This window comes from Nicotiana attenuata, chromosome 7 (genome assembly GCF_001879085.1).
Source record: "Nicotiana attenuata strain UT chromosome 7, NIATTr2, whole genome shotgun sequence".
In the NCBI taxonomy this organism is placed as follows: Eukaryota; Viridiplantae; Streptophyta; class Magnoliopsida; order Solanales; family Solanaceae; genus Nicotiana; species Nicotiana attenuata.
The window spans coordinates 107,578,336-107,590,179 of record NC_031995.1 but is presented as its reverse complement, the minus strand read 5'-3'; the positions used below and the strand labels follow the sequence as shown (position 1 = coordinate 107,590,179).

Here is an 11,844-nt window from a genome sequence, read left to right as displayed (position 1 = left end):
ATTTCAGGAATCAACATGTCAAACTCTCAAGTAGTACCCACTCACACAGACACTGGCCTTGGTCTTCATGGCGAGAATGAGCACATAATCGCTCCAGAAAATGGATTACCTCCAATCAATCCCGATGGACCACAGGCCGTAGATCCAATCGATGTCAACTCTCGTGTTGCGATTCATGGAAAGTTAGGCGCCGACCCTGAAAAAAGCGTCTGCAAAGCCGATCAGTATGAACAGAACGATGAAGAAGGTATGATTAGCCTTAGAATGATATTTGAAATGTTACAAACTCAGCAGGCTGCAATAGCGCAACTCTAGAATCGGGCATCAAGCAGAATCGAACTCGATACATCACAGGAAGTTGTTCATAGGGTTGAACCTGTACAAGAAAAAATGGATAATGGATGGGTAACTGACCCCGCCGTCGTGAAGATGCTCGAGAAGCTCACTAAATGGATCAGGTGAAAAGAAAATCGAGGCTAATGACAAAAAGGTAGAAACGTACAACTCACGAGTTGAACAAATACCGGGGGCAACTCCGATCCTAATGGGTTTGGTTCCAAGAAGTTCATGCAGAAGTCTTTTCATCAAAGTGCGGCGCCGAAGCCCATTCCTAAGAAGTTCCGTATGCCGGACATCCCCAAGTACAACAGCACCACCGATCCTAATGAATACATCACTTCGTACACATGCGGAATAAGGGAAATGACTTAGAAGATGATGAGATTGAATCCGTTTTGTTGAAAAAATTTGGAGAAACTTTATCGAAGGGGGCAATGATATGGTACGACAATTTGCCGCCCAATTCCATCGCTTCTTTCGCCATGCTCGCCGATTCATTCGTAAAGGCACACGCCGGAGCAATAAAGGTCGTGACCAGGAAGTCGGACCTCTTCAAAGTGAGACAAAAGGACAATGAAATGCTAAGGGAATTCAAATTTCGTTTTCAGATGGAACGCATGGACCTACCCCCGGTTACCGATGATTGGGTTGTCCAAGCCTTTACTCAGCTTTGAACGAGGGAAGTTCAGTAGCATTATATCAACTAAAGCAGAATTTGATCGAATATCCAGCCGTGACCTGGGCCGATATGCATAATCGGTGCCACTCAAAGATCAGAGTCGAGGATGATCAGTTGGGAGCCCCGTCCGAGTCCGTTTACCCAAATAGACCCGAAGGCAGGATTCGAAGAGACATCGACAGAGAGCCTCGATCGAATAGAAATCGGTACCAACCATATAGCGCAGATAGTAGAAATAATGGACCAGGACGTAATCCCGTTCAAAATGATCGAATGTATGATCGAGGTCAAAACTCCCGAGGGCTCATGAGTAAGAGTGGCTTCGATAAATATGTCGAACCTAAAGAAGCGCCACGGTTATCGGAATACAACTTCAGTGTCAATGCTTCAGGTATTGTGTCAGCCATTGGACGAATCAAGGATACTAGGTGGCCCAGACCCCTACAGACCGATACAGCTCAAAGGAATCCAAATCAAATGTGCAAGCACCATGGAACCCATGGTCACAGAACCGAAGACTACAGAAAGTTAAGAGAGGAGGTAGCTCATTTATTCAACGAGGGTCACCTTCGAGAATTCTTAAGTGACCGAGCTAAAAATCACTTCAAAGACAGGGACGCAAATAGGAAAAACGAATAGGAAGAACCGTAGCATGTGATTCATATGATCATCGGTGGGGTCGATGTTCCTCAAGGCCCGATATTCAAACGTACCAAAGTGACAATCATATGGGAGAAACGTACTCGAGTTTACTTACCAGCGGATACCTTATCTTTCAACGATGAGGATGTAGAAGGGATCGAACAGCCTTACAATGACGCACTGGTAGTATCTATCCTATGATAAAATTCAAGTTAAACCTGTGTTGGTTGATCCAGGTAGCTCGGAAAACTTTATTCAATCGAGGGTTGTAGAGCAGCTCGGCCTTCAGGATTAAATCGTGCCTGCAGCTCGAGTGCTCAACGGTTTCAACATGGCAGGTGAAACCACCAAAGGGGAAATCATGTTGCCAATAAACGTGGCCGGAACTATCTAGGAAACAAAGTTTCATGTAATCGAAGGTGATATGAGATACAATGCGCTGCTCGAGAGACCTTTGATCCATAATATGAGGGTTGTACCTTCAACGCTTCATCAAGTCTTGAAATTCCCAACACCGGGAGGAATCAAAATGGTGTACGACGAACAACCAGCATCAAAAGAAATGTTTGCAATTGATGAGGTGGTAACAGTATCGACTCTAACATCAACAAAGGGACCAGGATCGAAGGAAAATTAGGAAGTCAAATAGCAATCACAGTCGCCGGCCTCGACCAGATCGGAACAGTAGGAAACCATCAAGGATGATGATTATATGATACCTCCAACCTTCGTAATCCCCGATGATTCCGATGCCACGAAGTCAACGGTTGAAGAGCTAGAACAAGTCATACTGATCGAGCAACCGCTCGATCTAAAGGTATACCAGGGCACGGGGTTAACTCCCGAGCTCAGGGAAAAACTCATTAATTTCCTTATTAAAAATATGGATTGTTTTGCTTGGTCCCACCTTGACATGACGGGAATCCCACCGGAAATTACCACTCATTGATTGAGTTTGGACCCGAAGTTCAGGCCGGTAAAGCAAAAGAGAAGGCCACAGTCCGAGGTTAAGCATGCATTCATCAAGGATAAGGTAACCAAACTTCTCAAAATAGGGTCCATTCGGGAAGTAAACTATCCTGAATGGCTGGAAAACGTAGTTGTAGTCCCTAAAAAGGGGAATAAACTCAGAATGTGTGTAGACTATAAAGACTTAAACAAAGTGTGCCCTAAAGATTCTTTTCCTTTGCCGAATATTGATCGTATGATCGATTCCACGGCCGGCCACGAGACCCTCACCTTTCTCGATGCCTACTCCGGGTACAATCAAATACGAATGAACCCGGAAGATCAGGAAAAGACTTCGTTCATTACTAAGTACGGTACTTATTTCTATAATGTAATGCCATTTGGATTAAAAAAATGCTAGTGCTACTTATCAACGCCTAGTGAATCGAATGTTCGAAGAACAAATAGGTAAATCAATGGAAGTCTATATTAATGACATGTTAATTAAGTTCCTGCGCGCAGAGGACTATTTGACACATTTGCAGGAAACCTTCAACATATTGAGAAAATACAACATGAAGCTCGACCCCCGAGAAATGTACGTTCGGGGTCGGTTCAGGCAATTTCCTCGGCTTTATGGTCTCAAATCGGGGAATCGAGATAAACCCCGATAAAATCAAGGCAATCGAAGACATCACAATCATTGACAGCGTTAAGGCCGTACAAATATTAACAGGGCGCATAGCCGCCTTAGGGTGGTTCATCTCGAGGTCTTTGGATCGTAGTCATAGGTTATTCCAACTGCTTAAAAGAAGAACAGTTTCACTTGGACCCCGGAATGCCAACAGGCTTTGGAAGAGTAAAAATGATATCTTTCTAGCCCCCCGTTGCTTCATACTCCGAAAGCGAACGAACAACTCTACTTATATTTGGCAGTCTCGGAAGTTCGATAAGTGGTGTCCTAGTTCGAGAAGAGCAAGGTACGCAATTTCATGTCTATTACTTTAGTAGAACTTTAGGTGAGGCCGAAACCCGGTACCCACACTTAAAAAAATTAGCGCTTGCCCTAATAAGCGCCTCTAGGAAATTAAAACCTTATTTTCAATGTCTCCCTATTTGTGTTGTAACCACCTACCCCCTTCGCAACATTTTGCACAAGCTCGAACTCTCGGGCCGACTGGCCAAATGGACTGTCGAAATCAGTGGGTACGATATCGAGTATTAACCCCAAACGACCATCAAGTCTCAAATCTTAGCAGACTTTGTGGCCGACTTCACACCAGTCCTCATACTCGAGGTCGAAAAGGAACTATTACTAAAGTCGGGTACATCCTCGGGGGTGTGGAACCTTTCACAGATGGTGCTTCAAATGTGAAGGGTCCGGTCTAGGCATCGTTTTGAAGCCACCCACAGGCAATAAGATTAGGTAGTCTATCAAAACTTTAAAATTGACTAACAATGAGGCCGAGTATGAGGTCATGATTGCAGGTCTCGAGCTAGCGAAGAGCTTGTGAGCCGATGTCATCGAGGCCAAGTGTGACTCCCAACTTGTGGTAAACCAGGTCAACAGAACTTTTGAGGTTCGGAAAGATCGGATGCAGAGGTACTTAGACAAGTTACAAGTGTCTCTACTCGATTTAAAGAATGGACGTTACAGCACGTACCTCGGGAACAGAATGGCGAGGTTGATGCCCTCGCAAATTTGGGGTCGTCGATCGAAGATAATGAACTGAGCTCAGTGATCGAAGAGGGCCATGCCAAAATAAACTCCACAAGCCTAACTTGGGATTGGAAGAATAAATATATCGAGTATCTAAAAAGCGGGAAGCTTCAATCGGATCCTAAGGAATCAAGGGCTCTTCGAACAAAGGCTGCACGATTCACATTGGCCGAAAATGGAACATTATACAGAAGGATGTTCGATGGACCGTTGGCATTATGTATAGGTCCGAGAGACACGGATTACGTTCTACGAGAAATTCACCAAGGTACTTTCGAAAACCATTCTGGTGCCGAATCACTGGTTCACAAAGTCATGAGAGTGGGATACTATTGGATCGAATGGAAAAAGACACTAAGGAATTCGTTCGAAAATGCTACAAGTGCCAAAGACATGCACCGATGATACACCAAGCCGAAGAGCAACTTCATTCGGTCCTATCACCACGGCCATTCATGAATTAGGGGATGGACATCGTCGGTCCTCTACTATCACCCTAGGTAAAGCTAAGTTCATTTTATTTATGACTGACTATTTCTCTAAATGGGTTGAAGCACAAGCTTTCGAGAAAGTCAGAGAGAAAGAAGTTATAGACTTCATCTGGGATCACATCATATGCCGATTCGGAATACCCGCCGAGATAGCATGTGACAATGGAAAGCAATTTATCTGCAACAAAATAACAAAGTTCCTCGAAGATCACAAGATAAAAAGGATATTATCAACACTGTATCATCCTAGTGGGAACGGACAGGCCGAATCAACGAACAAGACTATTATTCAGAACCTAAAGAAAAGGTTGAACGACGTTAAGGGGAAATGGAGAGAAATTCTGCCTGAAGTCCTTTGGGCATATCGGACAACAACAAAATCCAGTACGGGGGAAATGCCGTTCTCCTTAGTATATGGCGCCGAAGCTCTGATCCCGATCGAAGTCGGGGAACCAAGCGTCAGATTTCAATACACAACGGAAGAATCAAATCACGAGGCTATGAACACAAGCCTTGAATTGCTAGACGAAAAACGGGAAGCCGCACTCGTTCGAATGGCTGCCCAGAAATAGCATATCGAAAGACATTATAATCGAAGAGCCAATTTTTGACACTTCAAAATAGGGGACTTAGTTATGAGAAAAGTCACCCTAACACTCGAGATCCAAACGAGGGGAAACTCGGCCCGAACTGGGAAGGGCCATATCAGGTCCTTAGTGTCATCGGGAAGGGATCTTACAAACTTAGCACAATGGACGGCGAACAATTGCCAAATAATTGGAACATATCACTCCTCAAATTTATTGCTAAGGTATGACTTTCACTCGTTTTTCATTTGTATTTGATACTAACTTATTGCAGGTGTTCAATCGAAGACGTCGAGAAGTTCTTCAATACGAAGACCTTAGGTTTTTAAGCACGTGTTGCACTCTTTTTCCCTTAGATCGATTTTTATCCCAAATGGGTTTTTCCGGCGAGGTTTTTAACGAGGCAACAATTATTTGTGCTACTTGGGGACAATTCAATAGTATCCAAGGCTTCTTTACAATCAACCTCGAATACTGGGGGGCATCACCCTCGGATGTTATGTTCTCAAAAAAGGTATTCCGTATCAACAAGTCTCGATAGGTAAAAGTTTGTAAAGGGCCAAACGGTCGAATGAACCATGTCCTTGTAGATCACTCGGGCTCCGATGACAAAACATGTACGCATGAATGATCTATTGAAAGAAGTATTTTTTTTCTCTTTACCAGATGTTCCATGCGTTAGTGAAATTTCTACTTTGCAAATTTCTACTTTACTTATGATCTATGCGCCGATCACAACTAAAGCTCGAGCTGCTAACCCCGTACTCGGGGACTGCCGTCCAAAAATCGACATGCTCGAATTACTAGTTTTCGAGACCATAAGACCTTGTAAAGGCAACTCTCGATTTCATAGGCCACGGCCATCCCACTCGGGGACTGGTCGAACAAGTTCGAAGTACTATTGAGAAACAAGCCCAAAGGGCAAATCTCAAGTTAAAGGCTACGTTCAAACTAACACGGTTCAAAGACGTCCGAATTCCATAATAAAATAGGTCTTCAAATATTTTCACAAAATCGGTTAAACAAGGATACCCTCGGCAAACTTACAAAGGGTTTCGATAACATCAATCCTCAAAAACCTTAAGGGGTACTAAATTGTTCGAACTCTCGAACAAACTTATGCTAAGGCATAACAAAGTTTTTCGATAACTCTAACCCTCGAGAATCCTGATGGGTACAGAGTCACCTCGTGCTAAGGTATAATAAATTCTTATATAATTAATCATTTTAAGCCGAAAAGGGAAGGATCCACTCTTTTGAGGCCATATCGGCCAAATTCAAAGAGCCTAAAGGCCATTATATTTTTGGGTTCGAGGATCCACCCTCGCTCAATCGAAACCTAAGGGTTTTTTCTACTCTGGGTTCAAGCAAGAACTCACTCGATGATAGAGACTATATTCGTCCGATTTCGATCAAATAACTTAAGTTTCAGATTCGCAAACAAATGAAAATGAAAATTTTGCAAGACAACGAAGTGAGTCAAAATCCTCACAAAATATAAAGTATATAAGGCGAAAAGCAAAATAGAGTCTTCACAAAACAGAAATTGGAGACAAGTCGGAAAGAAAAAGGGATCTTTCATATATGCAAAAATATTTACAAAGACCACTCAGAGTCTTACACAAAAATCCAAAAAATAAGAAAAAATTCTAAGTGCCTAATCTTCCCCCGGGAGCCTCATCTTCATCTCCTCCACTCTCGGATCCACTCGAGCTCCCGGAACCATCATCATCAGAGAGCAAATCTTTGGCTTCGCCCTCTAACACTTTCGCGCTCTCGATATCGGCGGTAAGGTCAAAACCACGAGCATGAATCTAATCGAGAGTCTCTCTCCGAGACTGGCATTTGGCATGCTCAGCAACACAGAATGATCGAACCTGAGCAACATCAGAAATCTCCTTTGCTCGAGCGTGAGCGGCTTCAGCATCAGCTTGGTACACGGACTTGACCGCTTCCGCATCGGCCTTTACTCCTTCTGCCTCTGATGTGGCCTTTGCAAGCTCAGCGGCTAACCGAACCTCGAGCTCCTCAATTTTCTTGGCTCGAGCCAAGCTCTCCTCCTTCATGCTTTGGATTTGACGTTTGGCAAAAAATAGCTGGGCCCGAGCAGTGTCTTTCTCTGAGGCAAGGCGGTCCATATTCTGCTTCCACCCCAAAGTCTCCGCCACCTTCATCTTGGCCTCCTCGCGAAGTTGCTCGATATTTTTGACCCTCTGCTGAACCTGCAAGATTGAAGTGTTAGTCGTCGTCTTCGGATTAATAAAACGAGCTTCCAAAAAAATTGCATTACCTGCTCAATCAAGTCGGTTTGCCCTTTGTGAGCTATTGCCAATTCAGCTCGGAGGTCCTGGATCTCCTCTTCTTTTTTCCCATTAAGAAGTTTTAGGGCATCCCTCTCCTCCGTAAGCCTTTTAAGGTCAGCCTCACATCGGTTCAGCTCTGCCCGGGATTTAGAAAATGCTTCCCGATGAAGCATCAAGGCCTATGAAGAAATAAAGGAAAGTCAGACAAGAAAAAATAAAGACAAAGATAATATTGACAAAGGGAGCTAAGGCTTACCTGACTCAAAAGTCGATGGGATTCATCGAAGATACTCGGTACATCACCCAGATCGGAAGTCTCCTCGACCCCCGTAAAGTAGCCACGGAAAAGGTTTTCCCCTTTGGGGTCTGTTCCCACATCGGGGTCCTGATGGCCTGGGCTTCCTGAATTTGCCCCTTGGAAAATGTTGGGAGGGGCGAATCGCTAATGTCTATTGCCCCATGCGAGTCACTTGGGGCGTTGTCTCCATTTTGAAGGGCCTCAGAACTAGCCCCTTCAGGTACATCCACCGGCTGCCCATCACACCGGGAGGCATCCTCAGCCCCTGATGACTCGGGGACTTTGCTCGGGGCATCTTCCGAGATCCTCTCAGTTCGAGGTTGAACCTTTGCGTTCATTACCGGCTCGGCGGCCTTTGGGACCTCGGCGCTCCTCTTTCGATCCACCAGCTTGCAGGCGGCATCTTCGTTCTCCTCTTCTTCATCTCGTAGCTGCTGAACTATATTTTCAGACAGGGCGACGGCATCTTGCTTCAACTTGTGAACCTTGTTCTTTTTGGGCTTTGGAGTATCGGAAGGCGAGACCCTTTTCCTTTTCTTATTCTTAGCCGGCTTCGGGGCCTCCTCTTCCCCAGGTGGGGGCAGACTTATGACAGCATTGTCTCTGAGGCCTGTATGAAAGGAAATCAAATAAAGGAGAAATATTTCAGATAAGGGCATCAAACACGGATAGAGAAGCTTACCGTAATTTTTGGCCTCCCATCGGCCCTTTGCTGAATCACGCCACGAGCGCTCAGCGTACGAAGAGGTCGAGGCCAATTTTCGAACCCAGCCTTCAAGGTTCGGGATTACACCGGGCACCCAAGAAACCGTTGCATCATAGGAAAGGATGTCAATACGAAAAGGCAAAAGAATCAAAACGGTAGGTAGAAGCTATAGGTGGGTCTGTACTTACGCTTCATGTTCCACTCTTTAGGGAACAACATCTTCTCGGCCGGAATCATGTCAGAAGTCCTCACTCGGACAAATCGGCCCATTCATCCTTGGTCCTTGTCTCATCTATGCTCGAGAACAGCACCTTGGTGGCCCGACGCTGAAGACTTATTAATCCGCCTCGATAGAGACGAGGGCTGTACATTCTAATGAGATGGTCGAGGGTAAAAGACATCCCCTCAACTTTGAACACGAAGAATCGAAGCAAAATAACAATGCGCCAGAAGGAAGGATGGATCTGGCCCAGGGTTATTTGGTATTGGTGGCAGAAATCAAGGATAACGGTGTTAACGGGACCCAGCGTAAAAGGATAAATGTAAACACTCAAGAACCCTTTCACATGAGTGGTGATGTCCTCATCAGGGGTCGGGATCCCCACCTATTTGCCTTCCCAATGGCAATCTTTTTTCACCTGCTTCAGGTCACCCTCAGTTATCGAGCATATGTATCTATAAATCGGCTCACATCGTCCAGGGAATGATGAGGGTTTCTCGATCTTGAAATCGGAAGTGAGATCGCACACCCCGGGACCGCACTCCTCGATACGTGGCTCCACCGGCATTTTATCGTCGGCCGGCCGCGATGAAGAAGCTTTCTCCTTTTGAGGAATGATTTTTGATGTTTTCGCCATTGTTATATAAGTTCAAAGAAAGAAGAAGATGAAACTTATTGTTTTAAGAAAAGATTGGCAAACGGAATTTGAAGAACCTACAGAATTGACAAGCTTGAAGGGAGTAGAAGAGTTTTTGAAGATTAGGAGAAATTTTGAAAGTAAAGTTTGAGAAAATTATGAAGATGATCTATTTATAATATTTGCTATGACGGTTTGATAACACTAGTGGCCGACCGTCGACGGGCGATCATTAATGATTTTAGGAACTGTACAGACGCGGCGCTTCAGTCGCTTCCGTCGCTTATGTCACGAGGGTGACGTCATAATTGGTCGAGGTACAAAATCGAAGGCTCAGTTCGTTTCTTCTCATTACACTCTAAAAAACGAGGGGACTATCTATATACGGTTAAAATCAGGCTTGCCCGATTTTGCCATTAAATCGAGACCAGGGAATAACCTCGAGGATCAGCCCCGTAATGGATCAGGCCAGAGCACGAAGACAAGGTATCGAGTTCAAGAATCGAAGTGCCCGTCGAGATCAAGGCCATCAGCAATCGAGACCTAATATGATCGACTTCGAGGGAAGCGCAATAATGGAAAGACGGAATATCCGTAACCAGTCGGAGATCACGGCGGAAATACCGGAATAAATCAAATCAAGGGCGATTGTTCAGGCTAATCATGGATTTTACTTCCGTAATTAGAATTGTACCATAACTAGGACTCCTGCTATATAAAAAGGGCCCTAATCATTTTTGTAGGACACTTACACTCATCCAGATCAAGGCAATATAATATTTCTCTCTTTCTCTGGTTTATCGGCTTGTTGTTCTTTAACTGTTCTTACTTTAATAAGCTCGAGGGTTAATCAGCTCGAGGGCATCGTCTAAGCTTTGGTTTGTTTTACATTCTTGTCAATTCTCATCATTTATCTTAAAGTCACATTATAAGTTTAATTGTTATCCACTTTTTAGGGTAAAGAATGCTATTTAGAGAGATCGTCACGTATAACACTAATTAATGCTTTGGAATATTTTCTTTCTTGTTTTCACATATTTCCATTTTTCCCAACTCTCGACCCCATAGTACTATTGAGTTTGAACTTCAGACCTTATGCTTGTGCTTGCCAACTTTAGTATGGGTCATTTGGTTCGTTTGACAAGGAGATTTAGGCCTCGTTTGTTCGTAATTTTTTTTTAAAATGTGTTTGCCCATGAATTTTGTAAATTTTTGAAAAAAATTCAAAAATAAGTTTTCCAAAACACATAAAACTTCAATACTTTTTCAAGTGAAATGCATGTTAAACATAATTTCAAATTCCAAGTACCACTTTTTAACTTAACTCAATATTTATTGTGAAAATGGTAATTACAATTAGATTTGATTTTGTGATTCTAATAATACGTGATCTATTTTTATGCTAGTTGTTTAGGCAATAGATGTTAGGTAAGAGATTAAAAAATGAGATAAGAGCTTGAAAACAAGGTGATAACCAAATCAATAGGCTGATAAGCGGGGCCTCGAGCTTGCTTATTTGGGGCCTCGAGGTCGAGTCCTATACCCTGCCGTTGGCAGGCGATGGAGGGGCTAACAGTTATGATAGATTCAATGATGGCTCTTTATGTCCAATAATAAGAAATAAATGAAGAACAATAAATAGAATACAATGAATGTAAGCAGTAAATGGAAGTAATGAGATCAAGAGAATATGTTAGAGAGCAGAGAGAATGTTCTTGTGTATTTAGTATTGAGCAACAAATGTCTACAATATGACAATGATCCCCTTTATATATGGGGGAATCCCAACATAGTACAAAATGCATTAGTTACAAAGATATGGGGCTTATACAGTCATTTAATGCCATGATACGGGTTAGAGCTAGCCTACTAGACTTTGCCAGCTCTAGTCGTGCGCCTAGGGAACTTCACATTGATCCACCGAGACCACTAATTTACATTGCCTCGAGGCCGGTCGTTACTTACACTACCTCAAAGTCGATCACCGAGAACCCTCGAGATGTCTTGATGATCGTAAAATTGAACCGTCGATTTCTACCGTATACACTCAAATAATATTTTTTTTTCAAAAAAAATAATATAATCTTTATGTCCAAACGCCTACAATCTACACATAAAATCCACCATTTTCAGAATTTTGGTTAGTTATTAATTTTTAAAAAAAAATAATGCAGGTAACAAATTGTGAAAGAATTTATATATTAATTTATACAGAATATAATGTAAAATAATAAGAATGATTGTATTAATAATGCATGGATTAGAACAAATAAA

At 43.2% G+C, this 11,844-nt stretch overlaps 1 protein-coding gene across 1 annotated transcript; it reads right to left on the bottom strand.

The window, feature by feature from the left end:
* LOC109230337 lies at positions 7,056-9,570 on the bottom strand. Its single transcript, XM_019395846.1, has 5 exons — positions 9,327-9,570; positions 8,001-8,617; positions 7,697-7,888; positions 7,284-7,628; positions 7,056-7,220 (listed from the first exon to the last, which is right to left on the bottom strand). The coding sequence occupies exons 1-5, from the start codon at positions 9,568-9,570 to the stop codon at positions 7,056-7,058; spliced, it is 1,563 nt and encodes a 520-aa protein (XP_019251391.1).

Excerpts from the sequence above, each read along its gene's own strand:
- LOC109230337 (XM_019395846.1), bottom strand. The coding sequence starts at position 9,570 with ATGGCGAAAACATCAAAAATCATTCCTCAAAAGGAGAAAGCTTCTTCA. Across the intron at positions 7,889-8,000 it reads CGATCTGGGTGATGTACCGA|GCCTTGATGCTTCATCGGGA; the intron begins GTATCTTCGATG and ends ATTTCTTCATAG. Across the intron at positions 7,629-7,696 it reads AAACCGACTTGATTGAGCAG|GTTCAGCAGAGGGTCAAAAA; the intron begins GTAATGCAATTT and ends TCAATCTTGCAG.